Below are 26,172 nucleotides of genomic sequence, written 5' to 3'. Positions count from 1 at the left end.
CCTCTTCCTGCCCCCTGATTTGGAACTGCTTATTTTTGTGGGAGAAAGACCTCTCCACCCCCACACACTTGAAAAATCCCCCTTTTTGTTGTGCTGCTTCTCAGAGTGAGAAGCAGCACTTGTGCTCCATCCCGCCTTGTGCTCCGCCCCACCCCCTTAGTAAGCGCTGCAGTTGCCCAGCGAGGAAGCGAAGCTGAATGGGACGATGAGGAGGGAATTGTTTGCTGGGCTGCTCTCAAGGAAAGTACAAATGGGGGGGATGGTGCTGGGGGTGTGGCTAGCAGTTCAGGGACAGCTATTACTGTAGTGGTGGGGAATAGAAAAATTGGTGCTGGCAGAGCAGCTGGCCATTACAGGGGAAGGGAAGTCAGTAATTTAATAACTGTTTCCACTTCCAACTGTTCTGTCAACTCTTCGGCCTTGGGGAGCAGCTCCAACAACCCACAGAATCTGGCCTTGCTCCTTTGCAATGCCAGGTCAGTTCAGAATAAGACCGAAATTGTCCACGATCTGATCGTGAATGAGGCAGCTGACCTGGCATGTATAACGGAGACCTGGTTGGGGGAGGCGAGTGGTCCAGTGTGGGCTCAGCTTCTCCCACCAGGTTACTCTGTTGTGGAACAGGCCAGGGGAAGTGGGCGGGGGGGTGGAGTGGCTGTGGTCCATAAGAATACCATCTCCCTTACCAGGGCCCCTGTGAGACAGCTGACTTATATTGAGTGCATAATTTTGAGGCTGGGAACTAGGGATAGATTGGGGATTCTGTTGGTGTACCGTCCACCCCGCTGCCCAACTGACTCCCTAACTGAGCTGATGGAGCTGGTCGCGGAGTTGGTGTTGGAGTCTCCTAGACTTTTGGTGCTGGGGGACTTCAATATCCACTTTGGGCCTGGCTTGTCTGGTGCGGCTCAGGAGTTCATAGCAGCCATGACAACTATGGGCCTATCTCAACTAGTTTCTGAACCGACTCGCATTGCCAGCCATGCACTCAATTTGGTCTTTTGTTCGGATCGGGGGGTGTTCTGTGGGTGGGGAATCCAGTGGTTTCCCCATTGTCATGGACGGACCACTACCTGGTTAAGGTTGGTCTCACAGCTGCAATCCACCCCTGCAGGGGTGGTGGACCTATTAGGATGGTCCATCCGAAAAGGCTGCTAGACCCAGTGGGATTTCAAAAGGCCTTGGAGGATTTTGACGTTGGTGAGGCCGGTGATTCTGTCAGTGCCCTGGTGGGAACCTGGAATAGGGAACTCAACAGGGCAGTAGACACGATTGCTCCTAAGCGTCCCTTCCGACCTGCTGCAAAAAGGGCCCCTTGGTATACTGAGGAGCTGTGGGGGCTGAAGCGGTTGGGTAGGCAACAAGAGCGCAAGTGGAAGAGAATCTGACAGGATTCAGCACGTGACCCATTTGAAGGCTTATGCGGTGGCAGTGCACGCAGCAAAAAAGAGATTCTGGTCTGCGCGCATTGCAGCTGCAGGTTCATGCTCGGCGGAGCTATCCCGGGTTGTGAGGAGTTTGGTTTCTCCTCCTTCTACTTCCAATCAGTCCCCGGGGTTGCTCTACTGTGATGCCTTTAATGGGTTCTTTGCGAATAAGATCTCCTGTATTCGGGCTGACTTGGACTCCACTATTTCTGCAAGGTCTATGGAGGAGGTGTCCAGCAATTCTTCTTGCAGTATTAGATTGGATCAGTTTCAATCTGTGACTCCTGAGGATGTGGACAAGCTGCTCGGGGCGGTGCGGCCTACCACCTGTTCTCTGGATCCTTGCCCAACTTGGCTGCTTCTATCTAGCAGGGAGATTGTTGGAGATGGCCTAATTAATATCATAAATGCATCACTGAGGGAGGGGAGGGTGCCCCCCTGTCTGAAGGAGGCAATGGTTAGACCACTCTTAAAGAAGCCTTCCCTGGACCCCTTAGCGATGGACAGCTACAGGCCAATCTCCAATCTCCCTTGGTTGGGCAAGGTGATTGAGAGGGTGTTGACTAACCAGCTCCAGGCAGTCTTGGAGGAAACTGATTATCTAGACCCATTTCAAACTGGCTTTAGAACGGGCTATGGAGTTGAGACAGCCTTGGTCGCACTGATGGATGACCTTTACCGGGGAATCGACAGAGGGAGTGTGACTCTGCTGGTTCTTCTGGATCTCTCGGTGGCGTTTGATACCATCGACCATGGTATCCTTCTGGATCGCCTGGGGGAGTTGGGGATAGGGGGCACTGCTTTGCAGTGGTTCCATTCCTATCTCTCGGGCAGATTCCAGATGGTGGAGCTTGGTGACAGTTGCTCCTCAAAACGGGAGCTGTTATATGGAGTCCCTCAGGGCTCCATTCTGTCACCAATGCTTTTTAACATCTACATGAAACCGCTGGGTGAGGTCATCAGGAGGTTTGGTGCTGGGTGTTATCAGTATGCTGATGACACCCAAATCTACTTCTCCTTTTCATCCCCAGGAAATGGCACTCATTCTCTAAATGCCTGCCTACAGGCAGTAATGGGCTGGATGAGGGAGAACAAATTGAAGCTGAATCCAAGCAAGATGGAGGTGGGGGCTCAGAATCTGAGGGGTGAGTTAGATCTCCCTGTGCTGGATGGGGTTACACTCCCCCAGAAGGAGCAGGTATGTAGCTTGGGAGTACTCCTGGACCCAGGCCTCACCCTGGTATCTCAGGTGGAGGCCATGGCCAGGAGTGCTTCCTATCAGCTCCAGCTGATTCGACAGCTGCGCCCATTCCTCGAAGAGGATGACCTCAAAACAGTGGTGCATCAGCTGGTAACCTCCCGGCTTGACTATTGCAATGCGCTCTACGTGGGGCTGCCTTTGTACGAAGTCCGGAAATTTCAGTTAGTTCAGAATGCAGCAGCCAGATTGGTCTCTGGGGCAACCCAGAGAGACCATATGATGCCTGTTTTAAAACAGTTACACTGGCTGCCAATATGTTTCCGGGCAAAATACAAAGTGCTGGTTATTACCTTTAAAGCCCTGAACGGCTTGGGTCCAAGATATCTTAGAGAGCGCCTTCTTTTACATGATCCCCACTGCACGTTAAGGTCATCTGGGGAGGTCCGTCTCCAGTTGTCACCGGTTCGTTTGGTGACGACTCAGAGGTGGGCCTTCTCTGTAGCTGCTCCTGGACTGTGGAATGCACTCCCAGCGGAAATTCGTAATCTTGATACTTTACTGTCCTTCAAGAATGCCCTTAAAACCTATCTGTTTGGCCTGGCCTTTCAGGGTTTTTAATCAGTTTTAATTGTTTTAATACCTGGTTTTCAGGGTTTTAATTGTTTGATAGTTTAATTGTTTTTTAAGTTGTTTTAAATTGGTATTTATATTTGTATCTCTGTTTTAATTGTTTTTAATGTTTTCTGTTTTAATTGTAAACCGCCCTGAGCCATTTCGGAAGGGCGGAATATAAATCAAATAAATAAATAAATAAATAAATAAATAAATAAATAAATAAATGGAACCGTATGATAAAGCCCTTATCTGTTTTCCCCGTGTGTGTGTGTGTGTGTGTGTGTGTGTGTGTGAGAGAGAGAGAGAGAGAGAGAGAGAGAGAGAGAGAGAGAGAGAGAGAGAGAGAGAGAGAGAGAGAGAGATTTCTACTCCCCCTTGCTTAGAAGCAACTGGCATTTGATTTGTGTGTATGTGTTTCTTCCCTTCTCAGCTCAAAAAGTTGTCTGTGTTCTGCACTTTGAAAGCCTGTGTGTGTGTGTGTGTGTGTGTGTGTGTGTGTGTGTGTCTTCCTCACTTCCCTCCTCCTGCCCCTGATTTGGAACTGCTTATTTATGTGGGAGAAAGACCCCCATCCCACCACCCCACACTTGAAAAAAAACCCTTTTTGTTTTGCCTTGTGCTCCTGCCCCCTTGGAATGCAGGCTTTCAAGTGGAGACAGTACTGCTCTCTCTCGCGCACACACACACACATGGGTGGGGGGGGACACACACAGAAATATCTGCCATAGATATTATCTCCACAGGACTTCACAATTTTGCTCAGTCCCCTGCCTCTGACAGTGGCAACTACTCATATTTCAAAGGGAGGTGAAAACACATGCAAAGTGCACACTATAGGAGAAGATATCTGAAAAAGGCAGTACCCTCATTTTTTCCCCGGTGGTAGGAGATCCTCAGAACGGATTATGGAGTGCGCATGCTCGAGACAGAACTGGACATGTGACTCTTTGTAGGCGTAGCTGCCTCCCAGTTCCAGTTCTGTCTCACTCGGGACTAGACTGCTGTTGAGAGAGCTCTGTGATTTAGCAATCCCGTTGGTCTGTGATCTCCATTTTACCTTTCTCCGCTTGCCTTTGTCTTTCGTCCTGATTCTCGGTTGTGTCTCCTTGTGTCTCCGTGCTCCGCTTGCCTTTACCTTTTCTTAATTGTGCAAGGGGGGGAAGAGAGTCTGATCTGCATTTCGTGCCAAAGTTTGTTACTGGAAAAAATTGCTCTTTTTATTTTCGATTCGCAAACCATTGGAACAATCTAAATTGTTAGATTTTATATATTTTGTTGGTGCATTTTTCATCCTCCGTATGGACATTTCTCATGCTGAGGAACTCCTTCAGGGGTCCCTATCGGAGGCTTCCCAGTTGCTGCAGTACCTCCGCCCTTTCTAGCTCTGCCGGATCGGCGGTTAGTTTACCCGCTCCCACTTCCATGGTGTTGTCCATGGAGGCAGCGACTTCGGGGCAAATTCCATTAAAAGCCCTTAAGAAGTCGAAACATTTGGGGGAGCAGAATACAAAAAAAGAAAAAGAAATGCAAGGAGTCCCTTTCTAAGGCAGAGGGACACGAGCGCCTTAGCGAGCGCCTTCTGATTCAGGCGGTTTGTCGCCGTTCCAAATCAAAAGCGGCGGGAAATGGCACGAAAACTAAAGAAGTCCACAAGAAACAGGCAAAATCTGATTTGGTGGGTCGGTGCCCAGTGGGCAAAGTACCGACAAATGCCGCGGACCAAATTGAATCTAATGGCCACTGCCCGGTGGGCAAATTAGCGACCAATACCATGGCTCAAATTGATATCACTCATGGGGAAGCTGTGCCATAATCCATGTCTGCCACTCCCTCGGGGGGAATACATGACAACGTTCATCCTCCAGCTCCTGTGCCAAGTGTAAGTACGGACCCTTTCTCCCCTGCAGCCACACAGTGGCTGAGAGAGTTTTTCAGGAGAGAACTCGTATCTGTTCAACCCAATGCACAGATAGATCATGTACCTGCAGGACCACCACAACCTACTTCCATACAAGAGCCTGTAGTTAATATACCTGGACCTAGGATAGGTCTCAGGCGGCAGCCTAACAGGCAAGGCTCAGAGAGGTTGTCATCATCTTCGCCAGACTCCAGCCCCAGATGTAGAGCCATACCACTATCTGAACTTGGCTCTTTCCTGCCTAGGCTCTTACCACAAAGACCTAGGAAAAGGCGCAGGCACTCCCCGTCTTCCTCTTCTGTGTCTAGCAGGACCAATGTGCCCAAATGTCCTAGGCAGCCGCCACCGGTGGTGCCAGCACTCCCTGCACCCAAACAGCCCCCGTCGGCTCCAATTTCCAATTCTCGGCCTATGGGGCCCTGCCCTCCGCCAGGTTCTCATTCGTCATCAGGAGAACACTCCCCTCGGTTACCCATTGACCCTGATTCAGATAAGGAAGAAGGGGAACTGTCGGAGGAGGAGATCCCTCCCCCCATCCCTGCTAGACTTTTCTCCTCAGCCGATTTTGAGGTCCTGCTGACCAAGGCGAAGCGCATCATCAATGATGTTGCTACCCCAGAACAGGAGGGCACTACACCCATGCTGGATCAACAACTGTTCCTGGCGTCTGGTGAGTCCAGCAGTTCCCTTTCCACCTTTATTCAAGAGAGTGTTATGCGCTGAATGGCAATGCCCCACGGCGTCCAAGTTGATAGGCAATATACCTAAAAAGCATTATATGGTAGCTACTGACATATCAAAGCTCCTTGCCACCCCTAAGGTCGACCCTCCAGTGGCACAACTGGTGTCCGGGGCAATTGTGCAGGCCGAGGGACAGGAACAACTTAAAGCGTAGGAGGATAGATGTTGTGAGTCACTACTCAAAAAGGTTCACGACGCCACAGCTTCCGCCATCAAGACTGCTACTACGAATTCAATATTTGCCAGAGCGTCCCTGCTCTGGGCCAAAGAATTTGTAAAAATTGATTGCCCAAACTTTGTCAGGGAATTAATAAAATGGCCAAAGCAGCAGCCCTGATGGTGGATTCAAGTTTAGATGGGATTCAACAATCTTCTAGGGCCATGGTGGCGGGGGTAGCAATTCGCAGGGCCCTGTGGCTTAAGTCGTGGAATGTAGATTATAAATCGAAGTTGGCCTTGATTTCTGCCCCCTTTGCAGGTGAGAACCTTTTTGGTCCGGCCCTTGAACTGGTACTGGTGGACTCCTGGGATAAAAAGAAAGTAATGCCTACTGCTCGCAGGTATTCCTGGGGGGGGGGCGTTTCGTGGCTCCACACGTTCCTTTTGCCCCTACAGGCAACAGTTCAGCCAGTCTTTCTCCACCTACAATCAGGGTTATCCGGCCAGGGACTCACGGTTCAATCAGCCTAGAGGCACGGGTCAACCTCAGTGGAGACAGCATTACAGAGGCAACACCAGAGGATCTATCCAAAAGTCCTTCGCACCAGCAACCAATTATAAGAAGCAATGACGCCATTCCTGTGGGCGGCAGACTTGCAGACTTTTGCACCACCTGGATGTCTACAGCCGCCGACGCATGGGTACTAGACGTGGTGACAAACGGCTACACTATCGATCTGTCCTCCGTTCCCTTACAAATATTTATTCCCACTCCAAGATCTTCCGTCCCGGTCAAACATCTTCGGATGCTGCAGGCAGTGCAACATCTTCTCCAAATGAGGGCAATAGAACCGGTCCCTCCTTTTCAACTGTTTCAAGGCACTTACTCCATTCTGTTCCTTGTGCCGAAAAAAGACGGTTCCTGGCGAGCTGTTTTGGATTTGAAGGCCTTCAATCGTTACGTAAAAAGAAAAAATTTCGGATGGAATCACTCCACACGATCAAAGAAGCCATTCAACCAGGGGACTACTTAGCGGCAATAGACCTGTCGGAAGCGTATTTACACATTCCAATCTGCGAGCAGTCTTGGCACTATCTCAGGTTCGCTTACGATGGAAGCCACTTCCAATACCGGGCCCTTCCATTCAGCCTCTTATCCACGCCGAGGGTTTTCACCAAAGTTATGGTGTCCCTGATTTCGCACCTGCGACTCAGGGGTGTACATATACATCCATACCTAGACGATTTGCTTGTGAGAGCCAGATCAGAGACCCAGGCCCTCAGGGACATCAGAACTACTCTGCAGACCCTCGGGGATCACGGCTTCGTTGTCAACGTACAGAAGAGCCACCTAGATCCTACCCAACGGTTAGTTCACTTGGGGGCCCTTTTCGACACTGCACAGGGGACAATATCCCTGTCACAGGAGAGAAGAGACCGGATAAAGCAGCAACTCCGGCCCCTTTTGTTCAAACGGACTTTGGACATCATGACTCTATCCCAGGCACTCGGATCGATGATGGCGTGCCTGACCTGCGCTCCGTGGGCCAGGTGGCATTCTCGCCCCCTGCAGTGGTTGCTTCTGCCATGGCAAGACCACATAATGGCGGGCATGAAGACCCTTGTCACAATACCACGCCACGTTCAGAGATCAATAGACTGGTGGTTCTCACCAGCCATGGCAAGGGGCCATTTACTAGAAGATCCAACCCGGATAGTCTTGACGACAGACGCCAGTCTCACCGGTTGGGGAGCACACTGCCAAGAGCAAGTCACACAGGGAGAATGGTCACCAGAGGAATCTCAATGCCCCATCAATTGGGTGGAACTGAGAGCTGCCCGTCTGGCACTTCTCAGCTTCCAGGACCTCCTCTTACACCAACACGTCCTAATAAGAACAGACAATGTGACAGTGAAGGCCCACATCAACCGCCAAGGGGGCACCAGATCTCGAATGCTGATGGAGGAGTCGAACCTTCTGTTCAGTTGGGCGGAAACCAACCTCCTTTCCCTCTCAGCAGAACATCTAAAGGGGGAAGAGAATGATCTAGCGGACTGGCTCAGTCGCAGGGCGTTGGATCCGGGGGAATGGTCCCTACACCCAGAGGTCTTTGCCCAGATATCACTGCGCCTCGGGCAACCATCGGTGGATCTATTTGCATCCGACAGCAATCATCAGCTTCAACGTTACTTCACCAGGTATCAATCTCGCCTGGCAGAAGGAACTGACGCTCTTCTTTCACCCTGGCCAAAGGGACTGATGTATGCCTTTCCTCCGATACCCATAATCATGAAAATACTCAGGAAAACAATTCAAGAACAGGCAGATCTCATTCTCGTGATACCTCATTGGCCCAGACGACCCTGGTTTTCCACAGTAGTTGAATTAGCTGTCGGGACCCCGTGGATCCTGCTGCTACATCGAGACCTTCTTCGTCAGGGACCGTTGCTTCATCCAGAGCCCAACTGGCTCCAGCTGTGCGCCTGGAGATTGAGCGCTCGAAGTTAGCAACACGGGGTTATTCAGGACCCATCCTAGACACGATATTGGCATCCAGGCGGGCGTCCATGCACCGCATCTATCAGACTACATGGTCAGCCTTTCTCAAATGGGCGGCCCGGAATCAGATTTATCCCATGCAAGCAGGGGTGCCTGAGGTGTTGAGTTTCCTGCAGGACTGACTAAAACTACACCTGCGCCCATCCACCTTACTACGGCAGGTCTCGGCTCTGGCCTCGGTCCTGGAACTTACCTCAGACAACCAACACACACTCCACCCTCACATTGCGAGATTTCTGCGAGGGGCCACAAATCTTGCTCCTTCTACTGTCAAACGTTTTCCCACTTGGAACCTTAACAAGGTGCTTAATGCACTCACCAAGCCACCCTTTGAGCCCATTGCAACTATCCCTCTGAAGATCCTGTCTTATAAAGTTCTGGTTTTGGTGGCAATCACGTCTGCACGACGGGTTTCCGAGCTTGGGGCCTTATCTTCAAGGAAGGAATTTTGCACCTTCCAAGACAAAGGTGTTGTTACTTTGAGGCTAGATGAAACATTCCTGCCAAAGGTTAATTCCTTATTTCATAGCTCCCAGGTCATTGTTTTACCCTCGTTTTGTCCATCTCCTACCCATAGAAGGGAGAAACTATGGCACAAGTTAGATGCCCGTAGGGCATTGCATACTTACCTCAAAAGGACCAAAGATATCAGAAGGTCGGATGCCCTATTTGTTTCCTTCTATCCCCGGTCATTAGGGAACAGGGTTTCAGGCTCCACCTTAGCGGGTTGGATTCGGGCTTGCATAAAACTAGCTTATTCATCCCTACATCTACCCCCACCTGGGGGGGGTGACCGCTCACTCAACCAGGAGTGCCGCCACCTCTGCGGCCTTTTCAGCCCATGTTCCGCTATCTGAAATTTGCGAGGCGGCGACATGGTCGTTTGCCTCCCCATTTATTAAGCACTACAAAATCTCAGAATTCAATGTATGTCAGGCGGCTTTTGGTCGTACGATACTTCAGCAGGTGTTATAAAAGCATCCTTCCCACCCGGGACTGTTGTTTATAGCTTGGGCACGTCCCGTTCTGAGGATCTCCTACCACTGGGGAAAAAGGAACATTGTTCTTACCGTGAAGGGTTCTTTTTCCTGGTGGTAGGAGATCCTCAGCCCCGCCCGGATGCTTTGTTCTTCTTCTGAGTGGGGTCTCTTTATGGGTATGACAGACGACTCTCAGGGCTACCAAGTGTTACCTCTATTTACCTAGTCGCTACTGTTATTGTTATTTATATGGTTATGCATGTGTTTTCTAGTTCTCTTTTTCACACAGTTTATACTACTTAGCTCTTAAGGGCATACCGGGCTCTCTCTCTACAACTCATACGTTCCTTGCTCAACAATCCTGGAACTGGAAGGCAGCTACGCCTACAAAGAGTCACATGTCCAGTTCTGTCTCGAGCATGCGCACTCCATAACCCGTTCTGAGGATCTCCTACCACCAGGAAAAAGATTCCTTCACGGTAAGACCAATGTTCCTTTTCATAATGTGGTGGAATTTAGCCCTAAGGCATGGATATTTATGTCCCTCCAGCTATGTAACACCAATTATTCTTGCTCTACTTCTCATTTATTTATTTATTTTATTTTTACATTTTATATCCCGCTCTTCCTCCAAGGAGCCCAGAGCGATGTACTACATACTTAGGTTTCTCCTCACAACCACCCTGCAAAGTAGGTTAGGCTGAGAGAGAAGTGACTGGCCCAGAGTCACCCAGCAAGTATCATGGCTGAATGGGGATTTGAACTCAGGTCTCCTTGGTCTCAGTCCAGCACTCTAGCCACTACACCACGCTGGACCTGGCCAATTTTACTTTAAATCTTGGCTAAATTCTAATCCTCAAACATAACCTGTGGCAAATATTTTCATAGGCCAATTAGAAATTATGTGAAAGAGAGTTTCCTTTAATCATTTTGGAATTAGCCAACTTAAAAGTCCATTTGTTTTTGTGTTATGATAAAACGAAAGGCCACATACTACTGTTTCATCATTAGTGAGCCTGCGTCCACTTTCTTCTAAGCAACTACTTCCTGCTAAGCAAAATATTTCAGTATGAATTTTACATCAGTTTATTTTTTGCATTGTGCTTTAAATCCAATTGTAATTCCACCATAGTTCTAAGCAATGTCAGTTTCCTCCTTTGTATATATAGCAACTAAGCTCCTTCTTAAATTTAGTGTCCTTCTAGCATAAAGAGCTCCATGCTGCCCCAAAATACTTTTTATTCCATTGTGAGTTTGGTTTTAGGGGAAATTTTCACTATTCCATTGTGAGTTTGGTTTTAGGGGAAATTTTCACTAGCAGTCTCAGGCTGCTGGGTTGAGGCAAAAAATTGATCCAAGAAAATAGGCAGGAAGAATAAATTTAGAAGTAAAAAAGACGTTCCTAAAGACAAGTGTAATGTGAACACTAGGAAGGTAGCTAATAAATAAATAAATATTTTGACTAGACTAGAGATAAATAATGACTCCTGAAAAGTTTGGAGTCACCTGTCATGGCGGTGGTGGTGAGGAGGGGGCCTCCGGTGAGGGAGGGCCCTCCAAAGGCCTTTAGGTCCAGGCTCTAAATTTACCTAGGTGCACCATTGCCTATAAGGCTGGAGGTGGCCTAGCCCTCAGACCAGAAGCCAATGACAGACCTGTCCTCCATAAATTTGTCTAAGCCCCTTTTAAAGCCATCCAAGCTAGTGACCATCACCACCAGTGTTCTCGCTAAGGTGTGCGCAATGTGCATGTGCATGTGCTCATGTTTTTAAAAATGTTTTTTAAAGGACATAGTTCTGCCAATTAACTATATAACTATATAAATATTCACCATGTTCATAATGTGGAGCCAGCATGGTGTAGTGGTTAGAGTGCTGGACTAGGACTGGGGAGATTCGAGTTCAAATCCCCATTCAGCCATGATACTTGCTGGGTGGTTCTGGGCCAGTCACTTCTCTCTCAACCTAACATACTTCACAGGGTTGTTATGAGGAGAAACTAAAGTATGTAGTACACCGCTCTGAGCTCCTTGGAGAAAGAGTGGGATATAAAAAGTTAATAATAATAATAATAATGGGGGTGTGAGTGCACTATATATTGTGAAGTGTGTGTGTATCAGTGAGGGGCCCATTTTAAAATCTTGTCTCTGGGCCCACTTTAACCTTGCTACACTCCTGCTCTCACTCTCTCTCTCTGAGATTTCCTTCCCCCTATGCTTAGTAAAGTTATCTGTCAGATGTTTGGACAGGAGCGCAATTTCAGTACTTGCCCTAGGCCCTATTTTCCCTAGATACGCCTCTGGAGACGTTAAATGGGCTGGGCCACTTAATCTGCAGGTAGGGATCTGCGTTGTGTTCCCCTGTGCGAAAAGGTCTCCACCAGCGGGAAGCTCGCGGGACAGACTGGAGTGTGTCAGCCCAAACTGTTTCTTTTTCTGGAACGGTAGGGCCGTTCCGTGGGTCTTCGACGCGCGAGTTCCGCCAGCCCAGCAGTCCGCGAGCGCCAGGCGGCTAACAACCGTTGGGCATCAACTCCCGCGGGCGTCCGTCGGTGGGGCGGGAAGTAAGGCAAGGGAAGCAGATGCCGGTGCGCGGCTGCCACACGGACTGCGTGGAGCGGCCCCTGTCGCGGGCGCTGCGGGCCCTCGGCGCCTTGGTGGGCGCCCACCCGTGGCCCTTCCTGCTGCTGCCTTTGGCGCTCTCGGCCGCGCTGGGCGCCGGCTTCGTCTTCCTGGAGAGCCGCAAGCCCAAATTTATGGAAGACCAATACACGCCGCGAGGGGGCGCGGCCAAGGGCGAGCGCCGCTTCGTCTGGAAGCATTTCCCGACCAACGACGGCGAGCACTTCTCCGCCCAGAGGCTGACAGGCGAAGGCACCTTCGTCTCCTTCCTGGCCGTGGCCGCCCCTGGAGACTCGCTCCTCACCGCGCAGGCTTTCGCCGAGCTGCAGAAGCTGGACGCGGCGGTGCGGGGGCTGCAGGCGGGCGGGCTCTCCTTCGCCGAGCTCTGCGCCCGCCGCAACCGCACCTGCGTCAGCCCCAACCCGCTCCTCAGCCTCGCGCAGAGCTCCCCGGGGGGCATCGAGGCGCTGCTGCCCCGCCTCACCTTCCCGCTCTTCCAGGGCCGGGTTTTCCTGGCCCCTTTCCTGGGGGGCGTCAAGCTGCGCCCGGGAGATGAGCGGGCGCGCCCCGTCGAAGCAGCCAAAGCGCTGCGCCTTGTCTATTATTTGCAGGAGGACCAAACTGGGATGTGGTGGACGAGCTCTCGCTGGGTGGCGGCCGTCCTGGAGGGCATCCCCGACCTGCTGGCCTCCTTGAACCTCAGCTCCATTCGGGTAAGGGAATCTCTCCTGAACCGCTTGGAAGGCTCGGGAAACTAGCAACTTTCGGGGCACGTACTGCGCGGAAGTTGTGTGAGCGGAGAATGCGTAGAGGGAAATTATTTTCTCTCTCTCTCATTGTTATTGCAGGCTGTATTCACGATGTGTGCTTTCTGTTAAAATACATATTCCTATATGTCCACTCCTAACTGAGCAAAGAATTACATTTTCAATGTGGTGATTCCCTTTATTTAGCAAGGGGAAAACAATTGGCCCTCTTCAACCCCATCAAGCATCCCTCCAGTGACTGTTGCTGATGCCATTCTATCTATCTATCTATCTATCTAAATAACCACTTTGGGAAAAGCAGTATATAAATATTTGTCATCATATGTTTTCAATCAGCCTATCCTTAAATTGATGACTTAACAAATATTTATATACCAAAGCGGTTTACAAAGAGAAATAATAAATAAATAAGATAGATCCCTGTCCCCAAAGGGCTCACAATCTAAAAAGAAACATAAGATAGATGCCAGCAACAGTCACTGGAGGTACTGTTCTGGGGTGGATAGGGCCAGTTACTCTTCCCCTGCTAAATATAAGAGATTCACCACTTTTAAAAGGTGCCTCTTTGCCAAGTTAGCAGTAGACAAAAGCATTCCATCCCCTCTTTTTAAAAGATCTGTATATATTAAAATTATTCATAAGATGAGAGAAGGGAAATGAATGCTTCTGCTTTTTAATTAATCCAAAATGCTTGACTAACAAGCAGAAGGTTGCCGGTTCGAATCCCCACTGGTACTATATTGGGCAGCAGCGACATAGGAAGATGCTGGAAGGCATCATCTTATACTGCACGGAAGGAGGCAATGGTAACCCCTCCTGTATTCTACCAAAGAAAACCACAGGGCTCTGTGGGCGCCAGGAGTCGAAATTGACTTGACAGCACACTTTACCTTAAACCATTTACCAAAAACAGTTCTGGTGAATTTGTTCCTCGCTGTATGCTGGACTTTCTAAGAAGTAAGATATTTATTTTTGGAAGATCTAATGTTGATTTTTAAAAAAACTGTATTGGGAAAATTGCCATATCTTTCAACATTTGAAAGCAGTTCCTTATGCATTTAGAGAGCAAACGTTTAACAAGTGATTCTTTATGTCTTGCCCCTGGCAGGTGGCCTATTTTACCTCACTGTCACGACAACAAGAGTATGAGAAAGTTTCCCAAAATGTGATCCCATTGTTTTCTGGTGCATATGCCTTAACAATAACCTACTCCGTTATATCATGTTCAAGGTAATTGTTTAGGAAAGGAGTACTATGTTTCTCTTTTAATTTTGTAATACTGTGTGTCTCATATTACTTAAATTTGCAAAAAAAAAAAATCACAACTGAATTACTGAGTTAGAATTTTTTTTTAAGGATGTCAATGGTATTTATAGTTGTATAAGAAAAAAAATAGCCACTGGCAAATGGCAGTTACCTGTTGAAGAGAAGGAATGCATAGTGGATAGTGGATATATTTTAATTATATATTGTTAATTAAGTCAGCAATTATGCACCTGCTCAGAGTGCCCCTGCCAAACTAGGTGAGGCAGGTGGCTACTAAGGAGCCCCATTTATTGAACAGCCTCCCCAGTGAGGTTCACCTGGCATCATCACTTTATTCTTTTAGACATCAGGTGAAGACCTTTCTGTTCACTCAGGCTTTTTAAGTTAAACTTTTAAAATTGATTTTAAAACAAGTTTTTAAATTGTTTTGTATTGTATTGGGGAGGGTATGTTGTGATTTGATGCGTTCTGTGTATTTTAATGTTGTGCAGTGAGCCACCCCAGAAAATAACTCACTATGGTGCAGCTAACTAATAACGCTTATTAATTATTTATTAATAAATATATAATAATAAAATAATAAAAAATAATAATAGGCGAGATCAGTCCTTGGACTCCAAACCACATAGTAGTCTGTGATGACTCCCAACAGTTCTAAGCACTACCACTGTGCATCATTTGTGCACATAGATATTATCTGTTAGATAGATATTAGGATAAGATATTAATAGATATCAGATATTAATAGATATCAGGATAAGATATTAATGTGAAGGGACCCGGGATATCTGGGAGGGGGGCTCTTCACCATTGAGAGATGGAGTATCCTTCTGAACAAACTTTTATCTCTATCTGTCCTTTGATGATATACCTGATCTGAAAACTTCCTAATTTAAAAAAAATCAATATAAATGTAGCGTACCTGGCCATTCCAGCCCCAAGGAGGGGAATCATTCATGTTTCAAGATCTCTGGTCTACATTCAGAAACATCAGATTTTTTTCAGAAAGGTTGCAATTTGAGCCATTTAGAGCAACAAGTATTTTTTCATGCCCTCACAGGAATCACAGCTATCATTGAAGGTGTGGGCAAAGCAATAAATCATCATCATACATTCAGCATTTCTCGGTCAGTCTGTAATTGCCTCTCATAAAGACAAGCATGGTTTGGGCTGCAAGCAAGGTTTTCTTATCATAGACATGTACAATTTTTGGGGTATAATTCTAAGATAAAAATTCTAAGATAAATAGTTGATTGTCAGTGATGTCTGTAGAGGCTTTATTATTATTATTTGTAGTCAAACTGCCTGCTTTGAGACCAACATGTAGCTCAGGAGGTAATGTTTTCTGCAGTGAAAGTTGATAGAACGTCAGCTTTGGTTTTTGAAAATAATTTAAAATTCCTCTTTCTTGTGGCTGTGGGGAAAGCATGTCTTGAAAATCCAATCAGCGCTGTATGTGTTCCTCTACTTTTGAAAAGGGAATGAGTAATTAGCACATGTATTCTCCAACTCGGAAGCTAGATTCCTTTTCATCTGTTTTACAGGCTAGACTGTGTGCGGACAAAAGTGTGGGTTGCAGCATTTGGAGTGCTGACATCAGGCTTATCAGTGCTCAGCAGTTTTGGATTACTGCTCTTTTGTGGGGCATCATTTGTTGTCACAGCTGCAAATGCACCATTTATTATACTTGGTAAGTGTGCTCAAATGTATACACTTTTATGCCTATCTTTGAGGTTCTGGTCTGGATGGGGGTGTCTGAATAGCCATGAGAGGATGGAACATTCAACTATTTGTGAATCTTAACTCTGGGAGAATAATATATTTCTCTGTGATTCTTTTCATCTTGTTAGAGTAGACAGTAACAGGAAAAGTAGCATTTGCTTTTACCATATACCTCTGCTTTGTTTTCTTTTATTTGCATTATTTCCAGAATGTTTATATTGGATAATTTTGGTTACATTGTGTTACAGCAGAAAAGTGTTGGTACCTAAATGTCCTTTACATTTCATTTTGTCTTTCCTTTAAGAGACTCAATATAGAGAGTAAAAAGAAAATAAGGAAACTTAGGTCCCAGTGCTTTAATGCAATTACATAAAGTTGCATGATGTTCTACAGCCACTTCAGGAGATATTTCTTGGAATGTAGGAGACAAATATCAGTTTGTCCCAGCTGAGCCAATGGATACAGTGTGATGGAATCCATTTATCTGGATCGTGATCCGTTGATTCCATAAGTAGATGGGTTCTGCGCCTGCGCAGGCACCTCTCGGGCCGACTAGGTAGCTCCTCGCGACGCCCAACCGCCCTTCTGCACGTGCTACTGTCCACTACTTATACTGGGCAGTGGGCGTCTTCCGTTAGTTTCTGTTTGACCGCCACAGCGTTCAGACCTCGCTTGGGCTCCTCGGTAGTGGAAAGTATTTTGTTTTCTTGACGGATATTATCAGCTATTTGGACTTTGGACTGTGTTTTGGACTGGAATAAGTCTTTACGGACTAGTTTTGGAGAAGGATCGGACGGATTTTTTGGATTGACCTGGACTGTTAACGACAAACGCTTGGGAAATGGAGACGAAAACAACCTTCAAGCGATGTGTGAGGTGTTGGGCTAAGTTGCCCTCCACCGACCACCACGATTCCTGTCTGCTATGCTTAGGAGAGGAGCACAACACAGGGGCTTGCAAGATCTGTTGTGCATTCTCTAAGCAGACGAGGACAAATCGAGCTCTACGTCTGAGAGCTGCCCTGTATGAAGACACGCTGCGCCCTCCCACCCCTCGACCTGAAACACTGTCGACATTGAGATCGGCATCGGGGAAGGAGGTACACGGAGCTGTATACACACAGTCTAAAACCGTGTCGGCCGATACACCGTTTAAGAGACCTTTGCAGATCTCTTCTAAGGAGGAGCGACAAGAAAAGAGGCTTCGTCAGGAGGCTGCGGAAGCTGCCGGTACGGAGCGCTCTAGTGGGGGTGAACATAGGCGTGAGACCCCTTCACCCTCATCGGTACAAGCCTCAGAGACGGAGTGGAGTGCAGTGCCACGGACCTCTAGCCCAGCAGCGGATGCTGCAGCTTTTGAGAGCACGCACACCCCGTCGACATCGACATCGAGACCTCCCTCGACGTCGACATCGAAACCTCCTTCGACATCGAAGCCTTCGACATCGAAGCCTTCGACATCGAAGGGAGAACAAAGACGGAAGGATCGTTCGGCGGTGAAACCTTCGACATCGAAGGCAAGCAAGGCTAAAGCCTCCTCGACATCGAGACCCCTCTCGAAGCCGAGTGAGGAATCTCATCTGAGAAGGCGCCACTCACTGTCACCAGCGCATACGCCACAGCAATCTCCATCAACCCCAGGGCAACAGAGTAGCCAACGCGCCGATGGAAGCGCAACTTCTGCTCTCAGGAAGTTGATGGCCTCTGGCCCTAACACTCCAGCAGAGTCCACTTTTCAGGGCTTCCTGAGTGCTGGATTGGATAATGAAGAGGATGATGAAGGGGTGGTAGAGAGTCTTCCACCACCCAAGACTCCATCACTTTCCCCAAGAGCTACAGCTGAGAACTTGCTTCAATCACCCACAGCTGTGGTGCAACCATTGGCAGGTGTCACGGATGGGAGTATACGCCACCCTACTTCACAGCCTGAACACACTTGTGGTTTCAGACATTCTTTGCCACATGACTATGCGGAGTACCTAAGGTGGAAGGCCATGCAACCTGCCCTGCAACAACCGGTGGTGAGAGGTGATGTGTCGCCTGCACCTGGAAATGGAGGAAGTGTACAAGACCCCCCCCCCCCCAGAGGGGCAGACTCGCCCTATGAGGGCACTACAGGACAAGCCTAGTGGAAAGAGGAAGAGCACCCCGCCTCCTCCAAGTCCATCATCCAGGGGATCGTCCCCAACTTCGACGCAACGGGATTTCGAGTCTGACTATTCGGACTCAGATCACGCCAGTCGACAGGTAGAGCCTCCATCTGAGGTTCCACCATGTCTATCAAGATCCCCGACTGAGGAACTCAAGGCCTACCATTCCCTGATCAGAGAGATGGCGGAGGCATTGGGTTTGGACCTGCAACTACCTGAAACGGAGTCTGCTGACCCTGTGTATAACATGATGTTTCAGTCGAAATCTTCCCACCCTGTTTCTCTGCCAGTGATCCCTGCCATTGCCAAGGCGGCTAAATCAGCATGGGACAGCATACAATCGGCTAATCCGACATCAAAGCGCATAGAAAACTTATACAGGATCCTTGATGAAGAGAATACGTACCTGTTACGCCACCCGGATCCTAACTCCATGGTGGTGGATTGCGCGTCAACATCAAAAGGCAGCCGCCGGCATACAACTCCTGCGGACAAGGAGGGGAGGAAGATAGATGTTTTAGGTCGTAGATTATACGCCACATCGAGCCTAGCTATACAGATAGCAAATTATGCAGCTTGTATGGCTCGGTACACCCATCTGCTGTGGGACAACTTGCTGCATGATTCAACATCAATGTCCCCAGGAGAGCTACAAGTGAAACTTCATGAGGTGTTTGACAAGACGACGTCGGTGACGAAACAGCAACTGAGCACGTTCAAGCACTTGGCGGAGACAGAGTCAAGGGCCATGGTGACTGCAGTCACAATGCGGCGCCACGCTTGGCTGCGCGCAACATCGCTCCAGGGGGACTTGAAAGACCGGGTGGAAAACCTGGCTTTCGATGGAAAGGGACTTTTCCATGAGACCACAGATGCCACTATGGAGACTCTAAAAAAATCTAAATTCACTGCGAAAACGTTTATGGCTCCTACCTCAGCACCTAGTACTCGCACGTACAGTTATAATAAACAGCGTGCATACCGTTTTCAGGATAGGAGAGATTATAGGAGGCAGAATAGGCCCTATCAGCGCCCAAGGGGCTTCAACAACAACAACATTAAGAACAAAAACCAAAACGCTAGGACCAGCAAAGAGAGTACAAAGCAATCTTTTTGATTACTCTGTCAGCCCACTGCATTTAAGATCAATTACCAGGACCACTGTCATCGGCCCTGTAGTTGCCAGCCCATCCATCAGACTGGCAAGCCATGCTATAGCGTGGCACAACATAACATCGGACAAGTGGGTTTTGAGAATAGTGGAAACGGGTTATGCAGTAGAGTTCACAACCCAGCCCCCGTTCTCAGGCCTGCGTTTCACGAAGTCAACACCAGTGCTGGAAGAGGAGGTGAAGGTGTTGTTGGAAAAGGGGGCGATTGCTCCAGTGCAGTGGGCAGAGAGGTTGAACGGATTCTACTCCCGCTATTTTCAAATACCCAAGCGGGATGGAGGGATTCGGGCAATCATGGACTTAAGGGAACTCAACGATTTTGTCTGGACCCGGAAGTTCAGAATGACAACGTTGCAGGAAATTCTACCCTTCCTGGAACAGGAGGAGTGGGCGGCAACGTTAGATTTGAAAGACGCCTACTTCCATGTGGGCATCCAAGAAAATTACCGGAAGTATCTTCGTTTTACAGTGGGGGAGGCGATATATCAGTATGCAGTACTCCCTTTGGATTGTCAACGGCCCCAAGGGTTTTCACCAAGGTGGTGGCAGTAATAGTTGCTTACCTTCGAACTCAGGGCCTGGTGGTTTACCCGTATCTGGACGACTGGCTCCTAGTGAGCAAGGACAGGAGGCTATTGGAAGCACAGATACAGATGCTGCTGCATCTTCTGGAGGACCTCGGGGTCACTGTGAACTGGAAAAAAACAAATTTAGTACCAAGGAAACAGCTGAGCTTCATAGGGGCTACCCTGGATATGGAACAGCAGAGAGCGTTCTTGCCAAAGGAGAGATGCAGTCAGATCACTTCATTGGCAAGTCACTTCTTCTCCAATCCCGCACAAAGGGCGAGAGGCGTGCAAAGACTGTTAGGCCTGATGGCCTCGTGCAACACGACCGTACGTTACACAAGGCTTCGGATGAGGCCCCTGCAAAGGTGGTACTTGGACCATTTTCGACCCAATGTAGACAGCCAGAACATGCTACTGCAGCTCCCCAAGAAGGTTCTTGCTTCACTACAGTGGTGGATGGCAGAGGCGAATCTCTTACAGGGAGTACCATTCCAGCCTCTTCTTCCGACAGCATGGATCACAACAGATGCTTCCCTTCAGGGATGGGGGGCACACTGCGGCCAGGATTGCACCCAGGGACAGTGGACGCCTCAACAGGCCCTACTACATATCAACTACCTAGAACTGTTAGCTGCGTTCTTAGCACTGAGGACTTTCGAACCCCAGCTGAAGGGTGCCGTGGTGCAAATCCACCTGGACAACACTACAGCAATAGCTTATCTGAACAGGCAGAGGGGTACGGTCTCACCAACACTTTGCACCTTGTCAACGAAGTTGTGGAACTGGTACATCATGCATGCCATTTATCCAGTGGCGATTCACATCCGGGGTGTGGACAATCACATAGCAGATGCTCTGAGTTGGAGCACGCAGACCGACCAGAAGCACGAGTGGGAACTCAAGCTGGAGTGTGTCAGGGAACTCTTCAGTCTCTGGGGTACCCCCGTGGTGGATGTATTTGCCACGGAGGGAAACAAGAAATGCCAGAGATATTGTTCTCGTGCGGGGATAGGTGTGGGGTCTCTAGGAGATGCATTTCAATATGTGTGGAACAGGGGACTCCTTTACCTATTTCCACCCATGCCACTCCTCAATCGGGTGTTGGCACAGATTCTGAGAGACAGGGCCAATTGCATACTGATTGCCCCGTGGTGGCCACGTCAAGCGTGGTTTGCCCTGCTGCTTCGCCTGTGCAGGGGAGACTTTTACCGTCTACCAGCAGTGTCGGATCTCCTACAACGGGCGGAGGGAAGGATACTACACCCAGAAATCCAAACACTGAAATTAACAGCATGGAGAATAAACTTCTGAGAACTATTCTGTTGAATAGTAGACGGAAGTCAACTAGACGCAGCTATTTATGTAAATGGAAACTGTTTAGAGCATTTGCAAAGTTAAATAAGTTCAATGCAAAACGGGCATCAGTCCGCCAGGTTTTGCTTTATTTGACGAGTCTAAAATTAAAAGGCTTAGCAAATGTGTCTTTGAAGGTACATTTGGCAGCTCTATCCTCTAAACTCCCAGGATGGGATGGGAAGACTGTATTTACACATCCTGAATGTAGAAGGTTTATGAAAGGACTGAATAATATGTACCCACCACTAAAGGAACCTTTAGAGCAGTGGAGTTTGTCCTTGGTTCTTTCGGCGTTGACAGAACAACCGTTTGAACCGCTGCATGAGGCTAGCTTGCGGTTGCTGACGCTTAAAACTGCATTCCTCATAGCAATAACCACAGCAAAAAGAGTAGGTGAATTGTCTGCATTGAGAGCAGACAAGCCTTACACCCTGTTCTACCCACATAAAGTAGTTATGAGGCTTGATCCTAGTTTCCGCCCTAAAGTGGTCACAGAATTCCATCTGAATCAGGAGGTGGTCTTGCCAACCTTTTTTAAAGAACCAAAGACAACATTGGAGGTAGCGCTTCACTCATTAGATGTGCGCAGGTCTTTGTTGTACTATTTGAAGGGGACAAAAGACTTCAGAAAGACAAATAAACTGTTTGTAGCTTACAAGGGCAAGTGTAAGGGAAAACCGGTGTCTCGACAGTGTATTGCACATTGGTTGGTCGAGCTGATCATATTAACTTATAGGCTGCAGGGGATTACCCCACCTAAGACAGTGCGAGCTCACTCTACTAGGGCTTACTCAACATCGGCAGCTCATCTTTCTGGCATTAGGATGGATGACATCTGTGTGGCTGCAACCTGGTCTATGCAGCAACCGTTTATAAAGCATTATGCAGTGGACCTGCGCATGGCGCGTCAGGCGGAATATGGGCGAAGTGTTTTGAAGAGGGTCTTGCCGTAGAAGACATCCTTCTGCACTCCGAAGGGGGGTCAGCTAACTAATCACCCATCTACTTATGGAATCAACGGATCACGATCCAGATAAACAGGTTGCTTACCTGTAACAGGTGATCTGGTAGTGATCCGTTGAATCCATAAGACCCGCCCAGAAACCAACCCCAATGCAGAAGTATGAGACTCAGACGAAACATTGGGATGCAGATTGCAAGGCGGTCTGCACAGAAAACTAACGGAAGACGCCCACCGCCCAGTATAAGTAGTGGACAGTAGCACGTGCAGAAGGGCGGTTGGGCGTCGCGAGGAGCTACCTAGTCGGCCCGAGAGGTGCCTGCGCAGGCGCAGAACCCATCTACTTATGGATTCAACGGATCACTACCAGATCACCTGTTACAGGTAAGCAACCTGTTTTTTCAGTTTTCTGATTCTCATTTTAATAAGCAATTCACTTTTATCCTTTGCTTTCTTCCTGTCTTTTTCTTCAGTAGAATTGCACATACTATCTTGTTGTCAGGACTCTTGAGGTCCATTCTTTATCACAGATTGAACTGCCTTCAAAAGAGCCCTTAAGACGCTTTTTTTTCCAGCCAGGCTTTTAGTAGTCTTTGAATGTTTTAAATTTTTAACTTGCTGTTTTTAACAATTTGTTTTATTTTGTTTTTCTTGTATCTATTTTTGTGAACAGCCTAGAGCCTGTGGAGTTAAATTAAATAACTAAAATTAAAAATAAAATGATGCACCATGTTGATATATGTTGGTTCTTTTCTATTCCCAAAGTGATTATTATTTCTTACAGAGCATGTGTTCCTTATGCTTACCTTGCATGTCACACTGATAATGTTCTTTTTTCCACCGTCTTCAGGGGTAGGTATTGACGACATGTTCATCCTCGTGTCCTGCTGGCAGCGGACAAAAGTGAAGGACACTGTTGAAAATCGGATGGCTGACACTTACGCAGAGGCAGCTGTGTCCGTTACTATTACCAGCTTAACAGATATTTTAGCCTTCTACATTGGAACTTCGAGTGCATTTCCAGCAATTACATCATTTTGCGTCTATACGGGCACAGCCTTCATTTTCTGCTACTTCTATAACCTGACGTTCCTTGGGGCTGTCATTGCTCTAAATGGTAAAAGAGAAGAAAGCAACAGACATTGGCTTACGTTTATGAAGGTGGAAGATGAGATTCCACATTCTCATGGCTATTTGTATAACAGGTGTTGCACTGGAGGATATTTTGATGAGGCCACTGGAGCAGAGCTTGAACATCCCACAGATAGATTCTTTAGAAAATATTATGGTCCTTTCCTTATGCATACCTGGACCAAGGTTTTGGTGGTGCTTCTGTATCTTCTGTACCTTGGTAGTAGTATTTATGGGTGCATACATCTTAAAGAAGGTATAGATGTTCGAAATCTAGCTAATGATGGTTCTTATGTCATTCAGTATTACAATTGGCATGACGAATATTTTTCAGAGTATGGGCCAAGGGTAATGGTGGTTGTTACTGAAAGCATACACTATTGGGATTCATCTGTTCGTGCAAACCTCGAGGACTGCATGAGGTCAATGGAAAGCTCATCTTATGTGGACAATAATTTATCTGAATCATGGTTGAGAACTTATGAAACTGCTGCTAAAGGCATGTCCCTAAATATTGATGACCGTAATGCTTTCATTGGTAGTTTATCTGCTCTGTTTCAAGTTAATGCAGAGTTGGCGTGGGATATTCGTTTCAATGCCACGGAAATATCTTCCTCGCGTTTTTTTGTACAGACAGTCAATGTTACTACTGCGGTTGATGAGAAACATCTTTTAAAAGAACTTCGAGGCTTTGCTGAAAAGTGTAAGATACCATTATTGGTTAATCATCTAGCTTTTGTATATTTTGATCAATACCTTGTGATAATTCATAATACCATCCACAATGTTGTGATTGCTTCTGGATCCATGTTACTTGTTTCCTTGTTGCTCATTCCCAATCCACTGTGCTCTTTGTGGGTAACGTTTGGTATGGCATCTGCTGTTGTTGGTGTGGCTGGTTTCATGGCCTTTTGGAGTGTCCGTCTTGACTTTGTGTCCGTGGTCTGCCTGGTCATTTGCATAGGCTTTTCTGTAGATTTCTCTGCTCATATTTCCTATGCCTTTGTATCCAGTGAAAAACTTGAAGTGAATGACAAAGCAGTGGACGCTCTTTACCGACTTGGTCACCCTATTCTGCAGGGAGCTGTTTCCACCATTGTGGGAGTTCTAGTGCTATCTATAGCAACCACTTACCTCTTCAGGACCTTTTTTAAGATAATGTTTCTGGTTATCTTGTTTGGAGCTGCTCATGGTCTAATTTTTATTCCTGTGTTTTTAACATTCTTTGGGTTTTGTGTTAGATTGCGAAACAGAAATGAAGTGATACAAGAACAGCAATAAAAGGGATAATACTACAAAAAAATTCTCCTAGTAGAATATATCTCTTACAAAGCTGCCTATGTAAGGGATAAAGAAACCACAGCTACCTTCACTTTAAGTGGTTCTAGATTGCCCAGGATGGCCACATTACACATGGACATTCCCTGGTTTAAGGGCTAAACTGAGTGTTGTGTTATTATTTACATCTTTTGGACTTGCATCTGTGTTTGGTTTTTTAAAATGTTTTTAATGATTTTATATCTGAATATGATATTTCAAGCTTTTCACATGCCAAATGGCTGTCTTCATGAGGGACCCCTAATTCTGCAGTGTTTGTGTTGACATCCCTGAAATGCCCTGTGGGTGCCTGTGCATGTTTAATGTTCATAGCAGCTGTGCTGGGCTCCAGTTCAGGTTGGAATAATGGCAGGAGTCCTTTAACCTTTTATCCTTGCTGTTGTTGCTCCCAGACCCTGTAACTGCTGCTCATTGGCACCATATGAACGTTCCTCCCAAAACAAATACCAGCTGTGGAGAACACAATTTAGATCAGGAATCGTGGCAGGGCAAATTGTGTGGCCCCCAGCTGCACTACCCATTTGAATTGCAGGAAGAGTGTCTTTATTGTTGGTGTTCATGGATTCTAACACCAGCACTGAAATGTCAAGGTTTCTTCATGAAAACTACTATTCTGGATCTTGTTCAAAATACCATATTAAAACATTATTAAATGTTAATTTGAACTCAGTCAGATGGAAGGTCCTGGTCCAGAAATACTTAACTTGTAGATACTGATGTTCTATAAAACTTTCTAAGTGGATGTTTTGAGAGGATTCCCATGTATTCTGTACATGCTTATTCTGTTTGACAAATCCGTAATTAAAAGACACTTTCAGAGGTCTGTTTTTGTGTCTCAAGAATAGATCAGGCAGCCTATTGATGCCTCATTCATTTGGTCATTAAAACATGGAGGGCTTTATACAGCAAAAAGACAATGATTTTTATCTGAAACATCTTGCAGCTACCTTCTCTGTATGTCTGTTAGCAAAAATCAGAATTCGAGCATTGACATAGCTTCATTACAGCTGATGTTTCCACCCTAAATATCTCCAGACTGCTTCAGTGTCCACTAGGGATGTGCAAATCAATTTGGGTATAAGTCGATTTGTATCCGAATCTAGCTGATTTGGGTGATTTGGAGACAAAACAAATCACCCCTGTGGTCCATTGGCTAGATTCAGGTCCAAATCTAATTACAGCAGATCATATTCAAATCTATTCATAGTCCTCCTATCATTTCCCCCAGGTTCCCAGCTTTCTTTCTTTTTTAAAAGGTAAGTTCTAGCCCTAGTAGAAGTGGAGTTATGGAGTAAAATGTGTGGTCACTATTTTCCAAGTGTTTAGATTCTTTGGTGTCTAATAACTTTTCCTCGTAATGAATCCCTATGAGGATTCATTACACTTTTATTTCTTCTATTCATTTTGACTGTCTTTGGACAGTGCCAACTGTCAACTGCCATATGCCAACTATACCCCCCTCCCACTGGCAAGGCAGTGGGGTACTACTCAGTTTATGTTCTAGAAGTTTTTTCAAGTGT

General features: G+C 47.1%; 1 protein-coding gene across 1 annotated transcript; it reads left to right on the top strand.

Moving 5' to 3' along the window:
* The first annotated feature begins 11,958 nt into the window (after positions 1–11,958).
* On the top strand, positions 11,959–25,475 carry LOC128331614 (patched domain-containing protein 3-like). The gene is made up of 4 exons (XM_053265222.1): positions 11,959–12,934; positions 14,097–14,218; positions 15,799–15,944; positions 23,034–25,475. Exons 1-4 carry the CDS (start codon positions 12,182–12,184, stop codon positions 24,593–24,595), a joined length of 2,583 nt encoding a protein of 860 aa, XP_053121197.1. The 5' UTR covers positions 11,959–12,181; the 3' UTR covers positions 24,596–25,475.
* The last annotated feature ends 697 nt before the right edge of the window (positions 25,476–26,172 follow it).

This window comes from Hemicordylus capensis, chromosome 6 (genome assembly GCF_027244095.1).
Source record: "Hemicordylus capensis ecotype Gifberg chromosome 6, rHemCap1.1.pri, whole genome shotgun sequence".
Taxonomy (NCBI): Eukaryota; Metazoa; Chordata; class Lepidosauria; order Squamata; family Cordylidae; genus Hemicordylus; species Hemicordylus capensis.
This window is presented reverse-complemented; position numbering and strand designations above follow the sequence as displayed.